This window comes from Suricata suricatta, chromosome 9 (genome assembly GCF_006229205.1).
Source record: "Suricata suricatta isolate VVHF042 chromosome 9, meerkat_22Aug2017_6uvM2_HiC, whole genome shotgun sequence".
Lineage (NCBI taxonomy): Eukaryota > Metazoa > Chordata > Mammalia > Carnivora > Herpestidae > Suricata > Suricata suricatta.
The window spans coordinates 20805580-20830958 of NC_043708.1; the positions used below are offsets into that span (position 1 = coordinate 20805580).

General features: G+C 36.3%; 1 protein-coding gene across 9 annotated transcripts in view; it reads left to right on the top strand.

Annotated features, from left to right (window-relative positions):
- CEP128 (centrosomal protein 128) overlaps positions 1–25379 on the top strand; it is a 369193-nt gene that overhangs the window by 45720 nt on the left and 298094 nt on the right. For 8 of the 9 annotated variants that reach the window (XM_029951897.1, XM_029951898.1, XM_029951896.1 and 5 more), the window contains exon 9: positions 11853–11969. In XM_029951897.1, coding sequence (XP_029807757.1) covers positions 11853–11969 — 117 coding nt within the window. The remainder of the gene's footprint in view (positions 1–11852; positions 11970–25379) is intronic. The other variant, XM_029951900.1, reaches the window with a different exon arrangement.

Below are 25379 nucleotides of genomic sequence, written 5' to 3' on the forward strand. Positions count from 1 at the left end.
GGCTAATATTTCAGGGGGAAAAGATGGACTAACTTCTCTGAGTTTCTTTCTTCTCTTTCATGTTGGTCTCATATGTCTTCTTTTTTAGCTTTCTAGTGCCTTAACACTGATTTTTGTTTAAAATATTATTTCTAGCTTTTTCAGTTACTCTTAGAGGAAGGTTTGGTCTGAATTACCTAATCTGTCATTTTTGGAAATGAAACACCCTGAATGTTTTCATATATATCAGATTCTATTGCTATACTTGATATTTCTAATGTTATTTCTGACAGGACGTTGGGATTTGCAGCAGTTATATGGGGTTCCTTTTACTTGGTACATAGATGCACAACTTATAAGATAAGGTATAAGATGCCTGCTTAGAACAAAGGCTTTGCTCCAAACTCAAATTACCTCAGTGTTCTGCTGAGATTTTTGTAGTTCTGAGTAAGCTGTGGACACTGTTAATTGGAATAGTTTGGGTTTGGAGTTTGAAAGTACTGATTTGCATGATGCACGTTACATTTGGTAATGGTTCACCTTTCACTACTTACAAAGAACCCATAATGAAGAGTTATCATTTTATTTCTATTTCTTTCATATAGCAATTAGAACTAGTAGGTATTTTCTACATAGTCAAGGGCATTCATGGGAGTCTGAGGTGTAAGTACTGAGCTAAAAGTTAACAGTTCAATTCAAAGAGAGTCCAACTTCTTTCGTACCATTATTACCATGTATCAAGAGTTACTGCATATCAGAACTATGATTGCACAACTGGGTGTCATACTTCACTGGTGCTCGGCTCACTGGTGTAATTGGTGTATATAATTCACCAGTTTACGCAGCTGTCCAGTGTGCCAGCTCATCAGGACATATCCTGTTATATTGTCTAAACCTAGAAAGTTATATACACTTTATTGTGCACTTGGTTGAAATGTTCATCTGCCAGTTCCTCCCATCAAGTTGTGTTGCTACAGCTTGTTTTATGTTTTCTGTAATTTCCTTTCAAAGTAAGGATGTCTCCTAAGTGAGGCTATCTCATACCTCATGTGGGTGTATGTTGTCTTGATTAAGAAACAATCTTCTAATGCAGAACTTAACAATAATGTTGAATTTTAGAAGGTCTTCTGAAGGCCACATGATGTTTGCTTCTGATTTGCACAAGGCTTAATATAGATTTCTGTGACTCACTTATTCCAATTGAAGTCAACATTTACATTTTATAACTGTTGACATCTTGTGTTGTATTTGTGAGTTCATGATAGCATGCTGTCAGAGAACATGCAGTTTTATTATTTGAATGTTAAACTTCTCAACGTCTGCAGCTGTTTCCCCATCCAGATTTAAGTTCAAAATAAAATTACCAAAGTGAGGCATGTTCACTGTGGAAAACTTTAAAATATTGTACAAATATAGAAAGAAAAATGAATGCCTGTCCCTACGTCCCACCAATTTCATTTTCCGTTGGTAACCACTGTTAATCACATTTATTGTGCATTATTCTGAGGCTGCAGTTGTTTATCATGCATTTTCTTAGTAACTAAAATATATCTTGAAAGTTTACAGGACACAATTTTCTCTGAGAAGCAGAAAGTATTGGTTCCTATCACACATGCCAAAATCTGATTAGTTAATCCTTTGTGACTCACAGAATTTTGTTGGTTTAGTTTCTTTCTTTCATACTTCCCATTGGAAGGGAATAGTTATTATTTATAATGTGATATTATGAAAAATATTTTCTGTTGAAACTTAAATTTGGTAATAAACAATCAGTATTGCATGGGCCTCATACCACAGCAGAAATTTCAGCTCCTTAGTTGTCTTGATTCTACCCATTTGAGTGTGATATGCGTACTTACTACGTTTGATTTTCCATGGAGTAAAAGTCTATTTTATTTTAGTTTTCTGTAGGGCAGTCACTGTTGAAATTAAAAATGTATACATGGATCCAGCTGTTTCTGGAAGGGTTGGTCATTAATTGAACTTTGAGAACTCTGTCAGCACTGCATTTGGGATATATGGTTATTGCATAGATTACAGCGGCAGGATATGGAACAAATATTTACTGAAATGGATTTTAAACCAGCAGGTGTTGTTCAGCATATGAGGAATCAACACACTGAAAAGCCAGAATACAATCCCATAAACAGAATGCTTTTGCTCTTATTTCACTTTCTTTCATTAAATGTTAACATTAAAAGACATTCTAATTTGTATTTTGTTATTTGCTGTTTTTATAACAACAGAGATATAGGGCTTTTTTATATCTTAGTAATCAATTTAATTGATTCATATTAGTCTGATAAAAATGAAATTTAAAAAATTTTCGGGCGCCTCGGTGGCTCAGTCGGTTAAGCGTCCGGCTTCAGCTCAGGTCATGATCTCACGGTTCGTGGGTTCATGCCCCGCATCGGGCTCTGTGCTGACAGCTAGCTCAGCCTGGAGCCTGCTTCGGATTCTGTGTCTCCCTCTCTCTCTGACCCTCCCCTATTCCCACTGTCTCTCTCTGTCTCTCAAAAATAAATAAAGAACATAAAAAAAAGTTTTTTTAAAAAGAAATTTAAAAAATTTTTAGTGTTTACTTATTTTTGAGAGAGAAAGAAACTGAGCATGAGCAGGGACAGGGCAGAAACAGAGACAGATACACAGAATCTGAAAGAGGCTCCAGGCTCTGAGCTGTCATCACAGAGCCTGATGCAGGGCTTGAACTTGGGAACCGTGAGATCATGACCTGAGACAAAGTTGGACACTTACCCGACTGAACCACTGAGGAGCCCTAAAAATGAAATGTTTAATATTAAGTAGCATTGTTAATTTTTCCCTAGGTCTCAGAAATGGGAAACAAAAGTGAGGAGACAATAATAATTGTAGTCTTTACTTGTTACTGGGAATTATCTTACTCAGAAGTTATTAGCATATGTCTGCTGTGTCAGGAGGTGGAGAGTCCATGCCCTTCTATTTAGAACTGTTTTAATTTGCTCCTGCTCTGGTCTTCCCGTCTCAGGAAATGGCATCACAGCCATCCGGACAACATCCAGTACTGACTCTAGATCTTTTTCTTCATACCACACTCCCCATCCATTATAAAATCTAGTTCTTTTTATCTAAAGTCCTCAATTCTGTCTACTTCTGTCTAATACATCCGTCCAAGCAGCTGACATTTACTGTCTTCATCTGTCATTCACTGTGGTGGCCTGCATTGAACTTGTTCTCTTTCATTTTGCACTTGCCCCTCTCTATGCTCCTCAAGTGATATTCATTCATTCGTTTTAAAATTTTAGTAAACAGTGTTATATTTTAGGTGTACAATATGGTGATTCAGCAGATTTGCACATTGTTGGTGCTCATCATGATACATGTACCCTTAATCCCCTTCACCTGTTTCACCCATTCCCCAGCCACCTCCCCTCTGATCAACATAGTTTATTTCTGTAGCTAAGAGTCTATTTTTTGGTATGTCTTTTTTTCCTTCGTTTGGATGTCTTGACATTTAATTGCACGTATGAGTGAAAGCATATGATATTTGTGTTTCTCTGACTTATTTCGCTTAGCATTATACTCTCTAGTTCCATCCATGTTGTTGCAATTGAGAAGATTTCATTCCTTTTTATGGCTGAGTAGCATTCCATTTTGTGTTTATACCACATCTTCTTTTCCATTCATTTATCAATGGGTACTTGGGTTGCTTCCATAGTTTTGCTCTTGTAAATAATGCAGTAAACATAGGGGTGCACCTATCTTTTTGAATTGTTGTTTCCATATTATTTGGATAAATACCCAGTAATGGAATTACTGGATCCTATGTTAATTCTATTTTTAATTTTTTGAGGAACATCCATAGTGTTTTCCACAGTTAGCCAAGTGATACTTAAAACTAGTCCTCACAGTGAATTACTTCCCTGCTTTTAAATTCCTACTGAAACTGTTTCTATTTCACATGCCTTACCTGTATTACCTATATTATCAGGGCATCCCTGTGTACCTTGAATTTGCCAAATTTATTCCAAAATTAGGGTCCTTGCCTTGGCATTTCTTTTTTTTCCCCAAAGTTCTTGTGTGTGGCTGACTCTCTTCGTCATTCAGGGCTCCAGTGAAATGTCCCCATCTTGAGAAATGCCTTGCTTTCCTTTCCTTTTTGTTATATAATTGGTAATAGGTAGTGTACTAAACATAAACACACTGCTCTGTGTATTGCCTTTTTCATTTAATGTGCTTTTGAGATTTGAGATTATTCCATATTAGCATCTAATCAGCTTTCTAATTTCTTTCTTTTGATATTTTAAAGCATTCCTCTGACGAATGTCACATAATTTAATCGATCTATTAATGGACATTTAGGTTCTTTTAGTCTTTTTCTTTTATACACAACACTGCAATTAATGATCTTGTATATGTGCCATTTTCACATGAAAACCAAATTGGTAGAACAAATTACTAGAAGTGGACTTACAGGAACTAAAGTATGTATATTTGTAATTGGTTGCATGTTGCTCAGTTTTAAAATTAGTATTTTAAATGCCCTCTTTTAATACTTTTAGTTGAGAAGTAGCATTTATCTTACCCTTTTCCAAGAAGGAGAAAGTGGTTTACCTTGAAATTATAGAAGTGTCATGTTAGTTCTAAGTGATGCCTGATACTGACTTTCTTCTTCCTTTTGGTATCAGATTCTTACTCTCTTGCCCTCATTACCCCCAGACCCTGGTGGTTTTATCCAGGCACATGGATACTTGGGTAGAGATGACATTTCCCAGTTTCCCTGTGCAGCTAAATGATTACCATGTGACTAAGTGTGAGTAAAACTGATGCACGCAGCTTCTGAGCTTGAAAACAAAGTCATTTGTCCAATAATTTGTCTCCCTTCCCCTCTACTGGGGTTAAAGTGGGGATGTAGCACTGACCCGACTCCAACAGGTGAGGATAACAATGGAGAATAATACACAGAACAAATCTGGATCTTCGAATAACCTTAGGGAACAGGGTAGCCTCCACTGTCCTGCTTTCTTCTAGCCTCTAATATGAGAAAGAGATAAACTGTTACCTTATTTAAGCTCCTGTATATTTGATCTTTTTGAAAGATCCTAGACTGTACCCTAAGTAATACAAAAATGTAACATAGAAATTGATGAGAAAGAAGAGACAAGGAGAAAACGAGAACTGTCCAGATGTGTATTTTAGGTTCTCGATTGTCACTGACCGCTGTTGCAACTCATAAAATAACTTCTGAGTTTATTTATTTTCAGTCGTGCTAGTTTGTGCATATGTTTTATTTTTCTAAACACTGACTAGGTATAATATCTATTCAGTTTTATTACCTAATCGTTTTCTTCAGACTTGACCAAACACAACAAGGATATTATGATTTGCCCATGTTCTGATGGTCCTATAAGGCAGGACTTAAACTTGCTTAGCATCATGCACTTCACCAAGTGCTTTTCTCTAGCAGTTAAGATCAGTTTCAGTTATAAATAACAGAAACCTCAAATAACAGTGGCTTAGAGAAGGCAGAAATTATTTCCGTCTTGTGGAGAAGTGTTAAGTAGGAAGTCCAGGGTTCCATGTGGTGCTACCAAAATGTGTAAGGCATTCTGGCTCTTTCTGTCATGCTCTTGTTTTGTTTTGTATTTTGTCTTTTTGTGGTTTTTTGTTGTTGTTGTTGTTGTTGTTGTTGTTATGGCCTTCAAATTCCTGATCTAAGTGGCGGCGTATGTGTACTAGGCAGCAAGATTGGGGAAGGAATGAGCACGAGAGCAAAAGGCACTTATGTGCTATCTCTTATGGATAGTTCTGGAAACTGTCACTTGGCACTTATGCCTGTATCCCATTTGCCAGAATTTAAGTTACAGGCCTTAAAATGTTTACGTTTGGTAGCCACCTACCTAGTTAATAATTTGTTTACTATAGAAGAAATGGGGGTAAGGGAATAAATATCGGAAAACAACTCTTACTTTCTACTTAGTTTCTACCATGTCATCTATATTTTTGTCCCACTATTTCTGTACTTCTTGGTCCACACCACTTTATGTGGCAAGAAGGGCAAGTTACTGTCTCCATTTTATGGAAGATGATAATGATTTTTTGAGAGATTAAATTGCTTGAATAGCTCAGTCAGTATGTGCTTCATTTAGAAGGTAATCACATGGCCAGTATGTGGCATAAGGAGCTAAGGAGCTGGTCATCTCTCACTGGATTACAGAGAAGACTAATACTAGTAAAAAGTCATGATATTTTGAAATTGAGAACAAAATTCTATGAAATAGAAATGGCATGGATGGAGTGGGAAATATATATATATTTTGTATTTTTTAGATTCTCTAGCTTATTTCCTGGTTGAGGAATTATTTGAAAACAGATAAAAAGCTGCATTAGTTATCTCAGCTGCATAACAATTATCCCTGAGTTTACTGGCTTAAAACATTTATTATCTGAACATTTCTTTCGGTTAGGAATCTAACTTGGCTTAGCTGGGTGCTTTGGCTTTGAATTTCTCACAGGCTACAGCTACTTTAAAGGCTTGACTAATGGATCTGGTTCCTAGCTCCTTAAATTTCTTGAAGATAATTGGATTGAAGCATCAGTTCATCAGAAGCCTTTTTGGTTTACTTATATGTGGCTTCTCCATAGAACATCTATAGCATGGTGGCTTGTTTCATCAGAATAAGCAAGAGAGGCGGCCAGCAAGAGAGAATATGCTAGAATGGAAGTCACAGTTTTGGCAACCTAATCATGAAAGTGACATCTCATAACTTTTGCTAAATTCTGTTCATTAGCAGGAATTTACTAGGGCCAGTCCACACTGAAGGGGAAGACATTATGCAAGTAGATAAATACCGGGAAACAGAAACTGTTGAAACCATGTCAGATGCTACATAACACAGATATTAATTTCAAAATTGAGAATCCTCCAAATATGGTTACCCTACATGATAACATGTACTAGCTATTGGTGGTGAAGTAGCTAATGTCTAAATAATTTTGGATATATTTTTTTAAGTAACTGAAAGTTTGTACCTTTTAATCCCCTCCTCTATGTCCCCATCCCCCTATTGCAACCACCAGATTGTTCTATGAGTCTGTTTGTATGTTTTGTGTTCTAGATTCTACGTATAAGTGAAATCACACAGTATTTACATTTCCCCATTTGACTTATTTCACTTACTTTCCTCTGGGACCATCCATGTTGTCACAAATGGCAAGATTCCTTTCTTTTTTGTGTATGTATACCACATCATTTTTAGTCATTCATCTATTGACGGACAGATTGCTTCCATATCTTGGCTGTTATAAATAGCACTACAATGAACATAAGACTGTAAACATATTTTTGAATTAGTGTTTTAATTTTCTTTGAATAAATACCTCAAAATGAAATTGCTGCATTGTATAGTAGTTCTATTTGTAATTTCTTGAGGAACCTCCTTACTGTTTTCCAGAGTGGTTGCTCCGTTTGGCATTCCCACCAACAGTGCATGAGGGTTCCCTTTTCTCCATATGCTTGCCAACACCTGTTATTTCTTCTCTTTTTGATAATAGCTATTCTGATAGGTATGAGGTGATATTTCATTGTGGTTTTTGTTTGCACTTCCATGATGATTGGTGACATTGATCATCTTTTCATGTGTCTATTGGCCTTTTTGTGTCTTATTTGGAGAAATGTCTAGTCTCTTTGCCCATTTTAAAATGGGACTTTTTTATGGGCACTGGGTGGCTCAGTTCGGCTCAGGTAGTGATCTCATGGTTTGTTGAGTTTGAGTCCTGTATTGTGCTCTGCACTGACAGTATGGAGCTTGCATGGGATTCTCTCTCCTTCTCTCTCTGCTCCTCCCCCTCTTGTGCTTGCGCTCTCTCAAAATTAAAAAAAATTCATAAACTGGACATTTTTTATATTGAACTGTATGAGTTCTCTATATATTTTTTGTACTAACCCCTTATTGGTGATATCTTTTGCAAATTATCTTCTTCTACTTGGTAAGTTGCCTTTTCGTTTTACCGATTCTCTTTGTTGTGCAAAAGGTTTTTAGTTTGGTGTAGTCCTATTTGTTTATTTTTGCTTGTGTTGCCCTTGCCCAAGGAGATTGATTTAAAAACAATTGTTCAGACTAATTTCCAGGAGCTTACTGCCCATATTTTCTTTTAGGAGTTTTATGCTTTCCAGTCTTCATTTAAGTCTTTCGTACATTTTGAGTTTATTTTTGTATGTAGTATGAGAAAGTTGTCCAGTTTCATTCTTTTGTGTATAATTGTCCAGCTTTCCAATACCGTTTATTGGAAAGACTGTCTTAAAAATTTGGAGTTTTTATTTTACTATTTGGATTTCTTCTTTTTTTTTTTAAATTTTTTAAGATTTTATTCATTTTTGAGAGAGAGTGAGAGAGAGAGCGTGAGCACGAGTGGGGGAGGGCAAAGAGAGAGGGAGACAGAATTCAAAGGGGACTCCAGGCTCCCAAGTTGTCAGCACAGAGCCCAGCAAGATCATGACCTGAGCCGAAGTCAGACGCTTAGCTGACTGTGCCACCCAGGTGATCCAGTGTTTGTTCTAGTTTTGATAGGATGTTAGTAAGTACAGCCTTCTTTCCTGAAATATAGAAGTCATTTAACTCATTGAATTTAATGAGAGAAATTCTAACTACTCATTCAATCTCAGCCTTTAATAGTTAGCAAGCTATTTGAAGGTAGTATCCATGGATAGAGCATATGTACTGCAGGATTTCTAACGTCTACCCACCACAACAGCTGGAACAAATGAGTGCCCGTCCATGTTTATTGAATGAATGCATGAAAATGCACCGAGGGCTTATAAGATATGGATGGAAAGGGAAACCTGTTTTGGGCTCATTATTATTATTGTTATTTTTTTACCAATTAGTTGTGTCATCCCTGGTTAATAGCGTCATCTTCTCAGTCTTCTTTTTAAAGTGAAAGATTTGGATAAAAATTCAAAATACTTTTAAGTTTTATTTCATGTTTTATTTTTTTGTAAGTGATTCATATCTTTTGGTTCAACAATTAAACTTAAAGGTCGTATCTTGAATTCACAAAATCCATAGGGAATTATTTTAATCAGTTATGGAAAATTATGTGTTTGTGTAGAAAAAGGATGTAGATTTATTTGTTGTCGTGGAAAGTTGCCCATGATATGTCAACTGCAAAAAATTTAAAAAATACTATATGTAACGCCTCGTTTTTGTTTAAAGAAAGAAGTGAAATGGATGTGTTTGAATAGTCATGCACATATGCATGGAAATATTTCTGGAAGTACGTCAAGGTACTTAACAGTGTTTTTCTCTTCATGGATGATATTGATGGGTTATTTCCTTTTTTTATTCTTTATTATTTATTTTTAGTTGTGGTAAAATATAAGGTATACTGTTCTAATCACTTTTATTTTTTATTTTTATTTTTTTAATATTTATTTTTTAGAGAGAGAGAGAGAGAGAGAGACAGACAGACAGACAGACAGAGCATGAGCAGGTGATGGGCAGAGAGAGGAGAGACAGAATCTGAAGCAGGTTCCTGGCCCTAAGCTGTCAGTATAGAGACTGATGTGGGACTTGAACTTAGGAGCTGTGAGATCACGACCTGAGCCGAAGCGGGCCTTGGCTGCTTAACCTGAGCCACCCAGGCGCCCCTCTTCTAATCACTTTAAATGTTCAGTAGTGTTATGTACATTCAATGTTTTGAACTCTTTTTATCTTGCAAGACAAACTATACCCATTAAGCGACAATTCCCTGCTACTTTTCTCGTTCCTGGACATCAGCTTTCTAACTTTCTGTCTCTACGAATTTGACTATTCCAGGTACCTCATGTAAGTGGAACGATACAGTATTCATCTATGTGACTGGCTTATTCACTTACCATAATGTGTCCAAAGTTTATCCATGTTGTAGCGTGTGTAAGAATTTTCTGCCTGTTTAAGACAGAATAATATTCCATTGTATTGTATGAATCATATTTCGTTGATCTATTTATCTGTCAGTGGACACTTGGGTTGCTTCCATGTTTTGGCTGTTGTGAACAATGCTGGTTGTGAACATGGGTCTACAAATAACTTTTAAGACCCAGCTTTCAATTCTTTTGTGTGTATGTCTAGAAATGGAATTGCTGATAACTCTATTTTTATTTTTTAAGGAACCAATTTACTGTTTTCCATAGGATCTGTACAATTTTATGCTCCTACTAACAGTGTACCAGAGTTTCAATTTGTCTCCAACACCTGTTGTTTTCTGTTTGTTTTTGGTTTTGTTTTGTTTTGTTTTTTGGATAGTAGCCACCCTGATAAGTGTGATTATTTATTTTCTGATGAATGTTACTATTAATTACTTTTTACATTCAGAGTGAATTATAAAGGTATTTCAATTTTGTAAAAATTACATGAATTAAGAACTTTTAATTTTTTTAGTATTTATCCAATATTGTTTCCTGTTACAGCAGGTACTGCATTTATTTCAGAGGCAGCTGTAAATAGTTTATTGGGATATTAAGGTTGGTTCCTAGGATAAAGGAGAAGCTTGATACTAAAGGGTGTTTTGAGGTTTTAGTAAAGCCCTGTGAATATCATTGTAAATATCTTAGTTTTTTTAAATGTATTTTTTAAAATTTTGAGTGAGACACAGAGTGAGTGGGGGAGGGGCAGAGAGAGAGGGAGACACAGAATCAGAAGCAGGCTCCAGCACAGAGCCTGACGTGGGGCTTGAGCCCACAGACTTCAACCTGAGCCGAAGTCGGATGCTTAACCAACAGAGCCACCCAGGCGCCCCGTGTAATTATCTTAGTTGTTTTTAAGCAGTAGAAATTGGAAGCCCAAGGATGATCATTCTTAGTAAATATTAACTGCTAATTTTTTGATAGAATATTTTTGCTCAGCATTTATTGACTGATTAAACTTCTATTTGCCAATTTTTTTAAGAAAACAACTTGATTTGCGCTATACTTTATCATAAAGTTAATCTGCTTTGTGTGTACAGTGATTTTTAGTAAATGTACTGAGTTGTGCAGCCATCACCATGATCCAGTTTACAACAGTTCCATTGCCCCAGTAAGATTCCTTGTGACAAACACCCTCCTGGCTCTATAGAGTTGTTGGCAAAAGATTTTTTATAACAGGGCTGTATAAAATGCTTTTCTTAAATGAATCCAAATGTCTTCTATCCCCTGTAGCCTGCTACACCAAATATATATCATCAAATAGGTTAATTTTATTTAGGGGACTATATAATGATACACATGAAATGTGGTTGAGTGTGTACAACTTTTAGCAAAGAAAATCTTGCATCAGAGAAAAAATTCTTTCATGTTTATCTTAGAGAGTCCCAATTAAACATTTTTCTGTTGGACTTTAGTTTTTGATCTTTCACAGCTGGTTTATTTTCGGTAGATCATAGTAGAAAAGATTGACAAGCTAATGAAGAATGCTTTTAATTATTTGCTGTTCATAGACATCAAAACCTTTCTAGGCAGGTCATGTTTATAGATAATTAAAATGAAAAAGAACTAAATTGAACAGTTTATCATTAATAGTCTAATAAATGCAGTTGTTGGCAAACTTGGTAGTTTCCTTCTAGAGGGCACTCTTTTCTAGTTTATTTTCACTCTATCTTTCGAATTATTATATTATACTTTGAAATTTTTAAGTCCTTCATTGGGTTCCGGGTCTGAATTATTTGGAAACTAATGATTGATTTCTTCTGTAACTTTCAATTTTTGGGGGGATCTGTTTTATAATAAGCATCATTCAAAAGGGCCCTATAAACAAGCTATTCTTAACGCCCGAGGCAGTAGTGTAGCTGGCATGAGATATCTCTTCAGTATTGTCTTTTATTTATTTTTTTTGCCTACCAGCCCTATAATGTCACTGTTTCTGTCTGTTCCTGTTAAGGTTTCAGATCGGGTAGAACGTCGGCTTCAGGAGATAGAGAGAGAGATGCGCACAGAACGAGAGCTGGTGGGAAGGCGGCAGGATCAACTGGGACTTATTTCTTTGCAGCTGCAGGAGGTTTGTAAAAAATACCTTCTCGGAGTGTAAATCTTGACTTGGTTAGTTACTTAGCTGCTGTTAAAATGATTCGAGTTCCTTGGTTGTTGCATGTGGCAGCATGTTTCAGTCCCTGTGGGAAATACAGCACATAGTTTACATAGTTCAGTGTGAGGAAGGCAGCCCCGCCTGGTTCAAACCCAGAGTCTCCTGCTTGCTGACTGTGTGACCTTGAACAAGTTCCTTAGTTTTTCTAGGCCCATTTTCTCTGTGGAAGTGGAAATAATAATAGTATTTACCTAATCAGGTTGGTGGGAGCTTAAATGAGTTAATGCTGGTAAAGCATTTAAAATAGTGTCTGGCATGTGTTCAAAATGTTAACTGAAAGTATGATTGCTCTGATGTATTTTCCTTGGCATGAACTAGACCTGGGCTCAGCAAACTATGGGCCACATTTGGCCCACTGCATATTTTTGTAAATAAAGTTTTATTGGAACAAGCTATTCCATTCTTACTATTTGTGGAAGGTGTTATGTTTGTTGTTGTTGTTGTTTTAAAACAGCAAACAGTTTTTTCAGTTTTTCTTCTTTGTCATTCATGACCTTGACAACTTTGCAGAGTGCTGGCCCATTATTTTGTAGAATGCCTTTCTTTTTGGTTTTTTGATGCTGCTTCATCACTAAATTCAGATTATGTACTTTTGGCAGGAAACTCAGAGAACTGGTATTGTATTTTTCCCAGGATATCTTATTAGGAGGCATGTAGTATCCATTTGTCCCATTACTGGTGAGAATGGAACAGTTGGTTAAGGTTATCTGCCAGGGTTCTCCACTATAAATTTTACAATTATGCCTTTTTAATTATTTATTTTATGGGGAGATTCTTAGAAACTTGAAAATAGCTTATTTCTATATTTTTATCCACAGATTTTAGCATTTATTAATATTCTTTCTTGAAACAGTTAAAACTAACTTTTTGGGTTTTTTTTTTCCCCACATTGCATAATTTTTTCTACATTTATTAATTGGATTCCTACTGTGAGGAAGGGCTTTGCTTTTTCTCTTAATTAATTAATGTTGGTGTAGATTTGTGAATTCTCAGTGTATTACATTGGTTGTGTTTTGTTACTATCATTATAGAAAATTAATTTGTTGAAATTCCCTTTAACTGTGTCTTAGATCTACACATAAAGTAGATAAAATTAAAACAAGAAAACTAAAAGGTTAAAAAAAGATATTTCTCCCTTACAAAATGGTTTTCTATAAAAATGGTGTTCTACACATGCACTGATGTGTGCATGAACATTACTAACCCTTATAAATTTGATGGATTAAAGAAATGTTTAAGTATTAGGAGACACTGCCAATTAAAAATTAGGAGCAAAAAGTGCAATCCTGAAATTTTAATGTAAGCTGATAGAAAAATCTACTTTTGTTTTCTAAAGTTTCATTTTTTTCCATTTCACAAAGGAGGCATTCCCTTGTTGGTAATTACTTTGAAGAGGATACTTTGTTGAATAATTAGATACAGCATGTGGGTAGCCTTTTTTTTTTTAAACCTTGATTTTTATACATTTGTTCTCAAAGCAAATTGCATCTGGTGAGCATAAGAATAGTACTGAAGAGACAATTGTTCTTTTTTGCAAGAGAAAATTAGAGAAATTTTCCATACTTATTTTCTTCTTTCTTTGCAGAATGCACAAAATTACAAAGAGAGAGGGAGAGGAAGATTGCTTCCCACCCCCATTCTTGAGAAACCAGAGCCTGAATATTTGCATTGTAATTGTCAATTTGACTAAAAGCTTGAGCTGTGATTTGGAATCCCATCTCTGACAATACAATAGAGGATCACTATTGATAAGAAATGTTTAATTTCATATTTTGTCACTTTAATATAAGTGGTGACCTATATGCTTTTAAAAGGTGGTTTTGGATTAAACAGTGCAGCGGAAGCTGGAAAGGATTAATTTAGGCCAATACGTTTTCCTACTCCCAAGCTAAGTGGCTTAGGCTGTTCTGGAAAGGTCATGTTTAAGGAGAGGAAACACTTTACTTTCTGTTCAGTATTAAAAAATACTTTTGCAAATACCTGTACTGTAGGATGAGAGTAATTGATCTATTTTGTTTCTGGCTGTGGTGAGAAAAATGAAAGTGTAGGTGAGTAAGGCGGCCTGATTTTAGCCACTGTGCTCTTCTGCTTCCCTAAAATGTGTAATTCAATCTTAGTGAAAATTATGACATTTAAAATTGTTAAGAGATTAGGAGTATTCATTAAAAATTCCAGGATGTCAGAGATTTCTAGGTATAATATCATATTACGGGGAGGCAGTATGTCATTTTGGTTAAAACCTGCTTCTTTTTAGTGATCTAATGAGGTCCATGGGCCCTTGGAACTTAATCTGTTTCCATTACGGAAAAACACAGTATTAATCATTGGGAATGGATTGAGAACGGCACTCCCCTCTTCTTGTTTAGAGCTCTTAAGAAGGAATTGTTCACTTTTTAATGTGTATGTGTGTTTTTTCCCCCTCCTGCTCTAAGCCTGTGGGCTAGGGACACTCTGGAATCTACTCCCTTTATTAAGTATCAGCTGCTCATGTGCTACTGATGTCACATGAATGTCAGTTTTTCTTAATTTGGTAAGTGCTAGACCTTTTATTTCCCCAATGTGAGTCGAGAGTAGAATTCACGAACCCAGACAGAGTTGGTTAACGGGCTTATTTTAGTTCGGCGGAACAGCCCCTCCAGAGTGGCTGGAGACCCTCGGAAGAGAGCCCCACCGAGCAGGAGCTCAGGGTGTTCAAGGGTTTTGGTGAGGCAAAATGGGTCATCATGTAGTTAACCAATTACAATTTACAGCATTTCATTGTTGACAATTATATCGTAATACAGATGTTAGTTTTGGCAGGAACCTATTATTTTAAAGTTCTTAGTCTTTTAAAATGACCAATCATAGTAAGACACCTAAGTCTAGGTGTCTGAGGGCTAGGTGACTTTACCCTCACCTCGGACTTTGCCTTGGCCAGGTCTTATTAAAAGGGTGGGGTTGCTTAACAGAATCTTGAAAAACAAGTGGGTCACAATGTTTGTTATCAGAGTTACATTCTTAGGGTCTTTCCAGGACCCAGTTGCTCAACCTTTAATTATTTACCAGAATGGGAGTGGGCGAGGGAAACAAAATGGTTGGTATTTTAGGGTCCAGTTTGACCCGAGGGGGTAGGGCCTAACAGTAAGGCCCTTCCCTGGCCTTCAGACTTCATATTTTAAACTATGTTGTTTTGGTATCTCAGCAGAGGCCTTTTTAGAGAGATGAATATTTTATATTGTGCAATAAATATTCCTTTTATATATCTCTTTTCAGTTTTGAATGGCCATTCTAGTACTCTGAACTTTTATTAATCAAATTCAACTGTTGTTCAGCCTATAACCATCAATCTTTCTTGTTAAACCAGTGTGCAAACAATATTTGTTTAATGTTTATTACGTTACAGACTCTCAGTAAGATAAATTAGTTAAATTTAGTGGAGCGGGGTTGGCATGGTGGGTGTTACGGTCACAAATGAAGCCTTTAGAAGTCAACTCAAGTGAGAACTCTTTCTTTTTTGCAGGCCCCCAAACAACGTAAAATTCTAGATAAAATTTCTAAGTCTTGGCTCTAGCATCTGGGAATTCCTGACTTTTTTTTTTTTTTTTTTTTTTTTACTAGCTGTTTCTTGTAAATTGAATGTTATTTCTTTGTCTTCATTTGAATTACTTAAAATGAAATACATGAGACAAATGCTGGGTGCATATTTGTATATGCTTCTCAGATCATTTCATAGAATACTAAAGTGCTAGCTCTCCCACTTACCCCCACCGGTAATATTCCATGCTTGCCAATGAGCTCAGGGGAATCAGATGCCTTGAGGTTTAAAGGCGCTTTGTGGAGACACTTACGGGGGAGGGTAAAAGACGGAATCCTAATTGAAGATGGCGAAGATTAGTGGGGAATTGGTAAGTGTAGGGTGGATGTCCAGCTCAGTGGTTTTCAGTCTGTCTGTCTGTGGGAAACCAGATTATGTGAGCCTCATCAGTAACATTAAAATCATGTACAGAAAAATTAAAGTGATTGATAGATTTTTTTTCAGTATTTTTCTTCATCTTTTGGCATCCGTACCAATTGTGAAAAACCTAATGAAGAAATAGCTGTTTGTTCCTTCCCAGAAATGTCATTGTGGCTCCAGAGATGCTGAGTAATATGGATACTTCACCTAAGAAAAACCTTGGGTACCGTTTATAAATGTATTTAGTTTGGACTCATTAAGGGAGAAGCTTCTAAGGAAGCCAAGAATGTTTTCCTAATGTCCTTTTAATAGCTTTAGCATTTCCCTTGAGACTTCTGTGTCAATTCAGAGGAGAACATAGTCAGGCAGATGTTCTAACATGGCCTTATTAACCCTTTCCTCTCACGGCTTCCCTACTTGGTTTGGAGCCCCGGAGCCCCTTCGAAGGCTGGTAGATTTTGAACTCCTCTCACTGATCTTTCCAAGGCTGAGCTACATAACTTTTCTTGGCACTGTATGCTCTCATGTTGCCGTAGTCTGTGCCCCCACATTTTCACATGTTTATTTCACAGTACAAGCTTCTCTTACACCATTGAGGTTATTAGATGCCTTGTGTATAAATGTCCATTAAATCACCCTAACTTTTACCATTCCAGTAACCTCTTTGGGCTTTGAGAAGGACCAGTAGAATTTACAAGTAAACGGGAATTTAAAATACCAAGTTCCATGGAGGGCTCAGAAGGTGTACCTTATTTTCCCAGTCCTTGGGACATAAGCTCTAGAATGCTCATGTGACCAGAGGGGCTATGGTAAGCAGAGAGTGACACAGTAAGGGTGACTGATTCAAGCCCTCAGACGACCCAAGGGCCTGAGAGAGCACTGCGTATCACAAAAGTACAGCTACACCTGTACTGTTCTGTAGGAAGGTGTGTGTACCTGGGGAAAATTCACAGACTCTTGCTCTAGTGTGTATTCTTCATGGGGTGGAGCTGCTTTTGTAGGATAAATCTGCGCCTTATTTTAAGCCATGGTTTTTATTCTTTTAATAAACCCTGATCCCATCAACTGTTTCTCTTCTTTCGCAAAGATGGCTTTTTTCTCCTCGCTCTTCAGTTTCTAGTGATATATTTCACGTGAGGTTTTTTGTCTCAGGTCATTACTAATTACCGTTTCTTGATAGGTTACTTAATTGCATTCATTTTGGGCATTTTGCATTTTTACTATATGACATAGTATGCACTTAATATTTGTTGAATATATTAAGTAGTGGCCATATTAATACTCTGTTTTGATCCTCTGTTTAGCTAGTTTTATTTCTCTCATAATTCTTTTAACATTTTTATTAAATATTTAGTATGGAAAGTATTTAACCATGTTTCATAAATTATAACTGATGTGATCATATCATAAATGCTCATACATTCTCTTTTTAATGCAGCTTTATTTATTTGCTTGGCTCATTCTTTCCCCTCTCTCTTATGTGTTCTCTCGTGATCAACCATTAATCCTACTCCCTAAGAAAAAGGAACCAGTGTGAATAGTGTGGGAGAGATCCCTTTATATTTTCCTTAATTATTGCTCTTAATTATCATAGACATATGTCTATGGACCATGTACACCTTTGCATATATAGGATTTTTTTGTATATTTTATTTTAATAAAATGGGATCACATTATAGATATGGACAGTCTGCATTTTGCCTTTTCCTCTCACCAGTGCTTCTGGGAAATTCCTTGAACTCGCTGATGTGGTTCAAACTTAATCTTTTATTACCACAGATAAATTTTTTTTATAATAGAGGTTATCAGATTATTTTTTGAAAAGGTTCAACCTTTTACATTTCTGTTTCTGAAATGGTTGAGAATGGCCCTTTCCCCTCCATTCCCTTTAATTTTTGCCAGGCTCATGGGTATAAAGCATTAACTCATTTTTATATTTATTTGCATTTCTGTGTTAGTGAACTTAAACATCTTTTCACGTATTTGTTGGCAGTTTGCATTTGTGCCTGTACAGATAGCTTGTTTATCACTTGCTCATTTGAAGATATTGGATTACTTGTGTTTTTCCCTCAGGAATTTTACTTTTTTAATGACAGGAGGAAGGAATCTGTGTTGTTTTTTATGTGACTAATGAGTTGCCTCAACATCATTTTTGAATAATTTGTTGTTTCCCCTCTGATTTAAATGCCACTTCAGTTATATATCTAGTTCCCCATGGTATCTGTCTGGTTCTATATGTTTTTCTATTGATCTGTTTGTCTGTTCCTGAACTGATAGCATTTTGTCTTCATTAATATAGCTTTCATTAAATTTTGGTAAATGATAATGGAAATCTCTTGTCATGTTCCATGAAAAATGCTGCTGGCATTTTGATTGTAATTGCGCTGAATATATAGATTAATTTGAAGAGAGGTGTTTTCTAATGTTCTTCACTAATGGTTTATCATTGTATATAAAGGTCTTACACATCTTTTGTTAGAGTTATTCCAGGTATTTTAGGGTTAGGGTATTGTGAATGCAATATTTTCTCTTATTGCATCTCTGGTTATTTAGCGTATATAGGAGGGCAGTTGGTTTCATATATGGCTCTTGTATCCAATGCTTTTGCCTAATGATATTATTTTATAATTCGTTAACAGCCTTCATGAATTACTGTCATGTATTATATCATGTAGATAATCATATATGAAATGAAAGGTAGTTTAGTCTCTAACTTTATAATTCTTTTTTTTTTTTGTCATTGCTTTATTGCACTGGCTAGAAACTCAAGTACAATGTTGATAGAAACAAAGACATCAAGAATTTTTGCTTTATTCCTATTTTTATAGGAATGCTTCCAGAATGTTTAAGTGTTTCATATTGTTTTCTTCTGGTTTTTTTTTTTCAGTGCTGTCCTTTATCAGATTAAGAACATTGCCTTCTATTCATAGGTTTCCAAGAAGTTTTTTTGTAATTTTGTTTCTTTCTTTTATTTATTTTTTATTTTTATTTTTTGAGAGACAGAGAGAGACAGAGAGAGACAGCACGAACAGGGGAGGGTCAGAGAGAAAGGGAGATACAGAATCTGAAGCAGGCTCCAGGCTCTGAGCTAGCTGTCAGCACAGAGTCTGATGTGGGGCTCGAACCCACAAACTGTGAGATCATAACCTGAGCCGAAGCTGGATGCTCAACCGACTGAGCCACCAGGTGCCCCTATTTGTTTCTTTCTTAAAAACCATATGTTTTGATATGCTATTCCCCTCCCTTTGTTTTGATGGCTTGGCTAGTCAGTTTACACTTATGATGAATTTATGCATTTGGAAATGTCTTTTTAAATCATTTTTGTGTTTTTTTTAAAACATCTTTTTTTTCCTCCCCTTTTTTTGTTTCAAACTGGATTGAAATGTATATTCATTCTAATACTTCTGCCTCTGAAGCTGTAGATTTATATTTCCATTTTTTAGATGGTTATCCTCAAATTTTAACCATTACATCTACAACTACAAATTATTCTAAGAAGTCTGTGCTCTGAGCACCGTGATGTCCTCACAGTGTCTTATCAGAACATTTTCTTCCGACCCTCAGCAAACTTCTCTCTTCTCATCCTTGGGGTTTCCTTGTTGCCTCCTCTTCAGGAGGCCCTGCTCCCTCCTCTTTTCTAAAAAGCTCTTTTCTGACCCAGTTTTTTCTTTTATATCAAATTACTTAAGCTTTTCAGAGCACTTGACACCCCCCCACAATTGTATATCTGTTATGTTATTGTATGTCTCTCCGAACCTTGTCCATCACACCTGTTTCCTGGGGTGTGTGGCGTGTGTTTATCCCACAGCAGATACTCCGTGAAGAGCTGTATGGGGGTGACCGCTGTTTTCACAGGGCAGTGACCATTAGGCTGCATGTAGCACACTTGGTTAAAAATCGTTTTTCCTCTCTCAGAGGTTTGTCTACGTTGTATTATCCCACTGCTCTTATTTCTACAGAGAAGAAAGTAGATGCTAACAGTCTAACCTCTTGAAGTTGAATATATAACAGTGTGAGTGATTTAACTGAAACCTCAGAAACATTCTTTAAGAATTCAGACCGTCACTCTTAAATTCTAACTTTTTAGAAAGAATATGTTGTGTTGAGAATTTAGGACAGCCAGATTACTGATTTCTTAATGCCTAACAGACAAAAATAGGGGAAAAAAATTGGAATAGAACTGCTCAGATCCATGAGTTCTGAAAGTAAGACTTTAAAATTTACGGATTTCTGAAACAGTGTTAATTCAGCTGGTGGATATGAATGAACTGTTTCTTCATGGAATTATTCCCATTATGGGTCAGTATCAGAGAGTGGCTTTGATTTGGGAACATAACAAATAATGGGCAGAAAAGAGATATGGTGTCTTTTTTTGTAATTTTCAGAACTTTTGAAAGTTTTTCGCATAATTTACATTAAATGTTTCAAATTTAAGACAAAAGTCTTAAGAGCATACTCAGAAATAGGAAATCACTACATGTTTTTGACCACTAGTCGTCAGTGTTGAACCATCAATTGTGACCCAGCAAGCATCCTTCATTAAAAGTTGCTAGATTCTTGGAAAATGATTATAATACATGTATCAAGGGCCCCTTGAAAGTATGCTTGGCACTGACATTGCAATGAAAAAGAATATAATTATTTAACTATTGCTATTTGAAAATTAAAATTTGATAGAGTGTTGCTTTTGTTGAAAAATAAAATATGACAAATTGAGTATTATCTACTAAGGCACCTGTTACATTTAACACAAAAACTATCATTTCTATGGCTTTTTGTTGGAGTTTCTTTCATGCTTCCCATTTAGGGATACAGTTCATCCCTCTCTCCCTCCTTCCCTCTGTGGAAAAAAATCTTTTTACTTCTAGTAAAATAATGAGAGACTGTAATTTGATATGAGAATTATGGAATTATGTATTCCCATGCCCTTTTCCGTGATTCATGTATCTTTACAGAAATGTCCCAACGATGCACTTTCTCTAAGTTTTCATCTCCTATAGATCCAAACTTTCTCCTAATTATTGTTTTCTTTTTCTTAATAACCACCTGCCTTGGCAATCTGTGTCCACCCAACCCAGTCACAGTCATTTCCCACTGGTGTTCTGATGCCCTTTGATCTTCTTTTGTGTAATCTTGTTTGTTTGTGTTTCTTTACCTGGCAGAAGAGCATTTTTTATAGTTCTATTATGACTCATTGCGTTCCTAGTTAATTTACATTTGTATTGAGTACTCTTGTTCCTTTTTCCTTTTTGTAAATACTGAAGCTGTGGCATTCATTATTTATTGCCCAAGAAGTAGAAAACTGCTTAGTTTTTTCTAATAGATCTTTGTCCATCCTATGGCCAAGTTACAACAGTGTTTACACCGCTAACTTTGTTATGTAGTCATTTGGTGGGCCTTATATGGCAGTGAGAAAAAGTGGTGCGGTTTCATGTATATATATTTTTTTAAATCTGAGATTGAGGTCCTGAAGCATTGTTATCCACTGTCAGTCGTGGATGGGAATCAAGTTAGAGCAGTGCTGTGATTTAGAGCTGCAAAGACTTGGGCACATGTGGGCTGTTGGTGCTTCCATTTCCTGTTCTTTTCCCTCCCAACCCAGGAACTGGTACAGAAGGATTCTACATCGTGTCTTTTTGTGTGATTTGTCCTAGTAAGTAGCTCGTATGATTTATTTCTTCTTACAAAGAAGGATACTCAGGTTGATACAAAAACGATTTTAACTTTTTATTTAAAAATGTTTATGTGGTTCTTTTCTGTCCCTGCCTTCGCCATCTCTCTCCTCTTCTGCATCAAGTCCCACATGAAATTCTGTCAGCTCTATTAAAAGAATACATTCTGAATTGGTAACTGCTCCTCCCCTCTGCTACTATTACTCTTGTGTATCCTCTTGTCTCTGTTTTCTCCCGCTTGGGTTGGTGCAGGAGCCCCTTTGTTCCCATTCTTAGCTTCTTACAGTCTTCTCTCCGCACAATCAGATAGTGCCATGTCATTCTCCAGAACCCTTCAGTGGTTTCTTTATCGTGCTCAGAATGATATAGGAAGTCCTCCGCCTACGAGACCCCTCTGATAGAGTTCCTACATGCCCCCTCCCCCTAATTCTCTGTCATTCTTTGTGTCCACTCTAGGCCAACGATACTGTTGCTTTTCCATGGACATGCCAGGCACCCTCCTGCTCTTGGACATTTGCGCTTTCCGTTTCCACAGCCAGGAATTGTCAACTCTGAAAGCAGTTGTGTTGTTGTTTACCCTCATGTCATTCAGGGCCCTACTTCAGCAAAGCTTTATTAACTATCCTAGATAAAATATCATTTCCTCACTCTTGAGCCCCTTATACTGTCGTACTTTGTCTTGATACCTCTTTTCATTACCTATCATCTCTCTGTCCTCGGAGCAGAATGCAGGCACCGTTTTGCTCATTGCTCTATCTATAGTACCTAGAGCAGTGGCTGACATGGAATAAGGGCCCAAGAAAGTGTTTCTTAAAGAAAGGAATGAATAAATGTTGTCTACTGTGTTATCAGAAGTGTGTATAGTAATATATTCAGCCTATACCTTCATGTACTTACAATATACTGGGTACTGTGCTGGGGATTAGGGACTTCTTGGTACTTAGGATGCTGTCTGGACCATTAGGGGCCTCTAGTTTAGCTGTGAAAGAAATGTTAACAATCTCTAATTCACTAAGGGCATTATTTCAGCTTTGAAATGGGCTTCAGAGTAGCTCAGAGGGGAAATAATTCTTTTTTCTTGATCCTTTGGGAAAATTTGGGTGGAAGAAGTGGCATTTTTGCTGAGACTTAGTGTTTTCAAATCATTGTAGGCATTTCTTTTATGAATATGATTCTGCCGCATTGCTTATTGCTACATGATAAGGACTTTACCAACCTGTGGCTGAAATTCTTATTTAAATTCTGACTCAACTATAGTTTTGATTTCAAAATTGTCCTCTCTCGTTATTTTGTGCCATGTTAGTTATTTTCTTCTCTCTTTCATGTTTGTTACCTGTGGATTACTAGTGTTTTTGCAAGGATAAAGTAAACCCTTTTGTTGTAAGGTTGTGAAAGAACCATTAATGTTACCATGCTGTTACAAAGAAAATAGGTGGAAAAGAATGATGGTCTATTATGGGATTTGTCTCTCAAAGCTGGTTGAACACTGTTTGGCACAGCTTGACCTGTGCAGCTCCAAGACATAGCATGTCCTCCAGTTTCCTTCCGTAGTCTTTCTCTTGATTTACCTCTTTGCCTCCTGCACCCTTCCCTGCTGATTTAACCTTATAAGTCTGTTTTATTAGGGTTTGATCATTTCACATGACACTGAAACACTTTTAATATTTTTTCTGTGGCAACTATCTTTCCCCCCTAAACTCCTTGTAGAAGAGAAGCTGGAAGAGATCTTTTATGTTGTCTCTTTCAACCTTGCTCACTTAGTACTTGAATTTCTTTTAACAGAGTAAACTTCCCATGGATATTATAGACAGCTTACCCAAGCCAAATCCCCTTTCTTTTATTGGGAAATATTGGTAGTGATGGCTGTTCAGATTAAAGAATATTCCAGTTTTGATGATATATTTCAGAAGCCTAGTATTTAATATTGATAAAACAAAAGTTGAAAGTGTAGAAATATTTTCTACCCCATAGGAGAAGTACCATGTCAACTGTTAACATGCTAGTGAGGGCCTTTGGATTCCTTTGAAGGGTGCAGTTCTATGAGATGGTATATGCGTATTAGTTGTCCTGAAATTCTTAAAATCTCATGTCTGTAAAATTAACACTTATGTCAGCTATTCTTAGGCTTTTTAGTTTATTAGGAAAATAACTACCTCTGACTATTAATTATTAAATGTTTATGATGAACTTTCTATCCTTTTTCACCTCTCCATTTTCAGTGACCTTTCTCTCAAATCCTCCAAAGTACATAGCATGTTTTCATATTATTCACATGTCTTTGAACAAGATGTGTTTTTCCCTGTATCTTCCTGGTTTGATTAATTTGCTTGTAGCTTCCTTGTTTCTATTGAAGTTAGCCCTTATATAATTTTTTTGGATCCTCTTTTTTTTTTTTTCCTTTCTGTTTTTCCCCCCTGATCATTTGCCCTCTAGGATCTCAAAGAGCCATTTCTTATTTTTTCCAAAATGGCCATTATGGTCTCTGGCTCCTTCCTTTTTTAAGTTTTTAAAATTTATTTTTGAGAGAAAGAAAGAGAGTGCAAGTGGGCGAGGGACAGAGAGGGAGAGATGAGACCCAGAATCTAAAGCAGGCTCCAGCCTGAACTGTCATCACAGAGCTGGGCCCAGGGCTGAACGCACAAACCGTGAGATCATAACCTGAGCTGAAGTCCACTGAGCCACCCAGACGCTCTCCTTTCTTTATTTCCCCTCTTCTTTAAGTGTATGTGTAGATGTTCTTGTAAAGCACCTCAAATTCTGTTTGGAAATAGTTGTGGTTTGCATTATAAATAAATACTCTTATTGCTGCTGTGAGTTGCGTTTAAGTCCGACACATTTTATGTTTGTACCGTATATGACTAGATCTTAAAGTATTGTTTAATCACATTTATTTTGTTATGTGTACTTACTTGTTGTTGCCAATATTGTCATCATAAACGGTAACAAATAAGGCTAGCGTGAATCTGCATGAGTCCTTCTGTGTAGCACCATATGCAAATAGACATTTAGTGCTGCTAATGCTGTGATGATGAAAAATATCTGTGCTCTTGTTCACTGAACAGCTGCCTGACAATAGGCTCAGATTTTCTGAGTGCAGGACTTGTTTAATTTCTACTTTGTGCTTCTCTCGAGGAGTGTAATGTTTCTATCTACATTTTCAGTGAATTTATCCTGGACCATCTGTTTATAAAGCCCTTTTCCATCATTATCAATTAATATTTATTGGGCAACTACTGAGTGCATAGTAATAGTGTGTAAACAGAGACCACTCTGCTACAGATAGCCTTATTCATTGACTTGGTACTGTTTTATTTTGATTAGAAAATGGTAAAAAAAAAAAAAATCCAGAAGCATAAAATAACATCCTCTAACTATAAACAATTGTTGTATGTTTACAGAGCATTCTACTCAAATACAAATAAAACGAGAGATTTTAAATTAAATTTTTATAATTATCTGTGATCTTCTGTTTGTCAACAATCCGAACTCAGTGGTCCTGTATTTAGAAAGTCAAATGAAGTATCGTATTGCTCTGGGATTTCTAATAAAACTGTGAGTCTCTTTTCTGAGAGGAAACTACTCAGATAAAAACAGACCCTCCACTAAGAGCTTTTGCTTTTTGATTTTGAAGGAAATCCTGGAAAGTGCACTTGTTGGGCTCACATTTAACTTTACTTGCAAGATTTTTATTAAGTAAAAGATTGCATAAAAATAAAC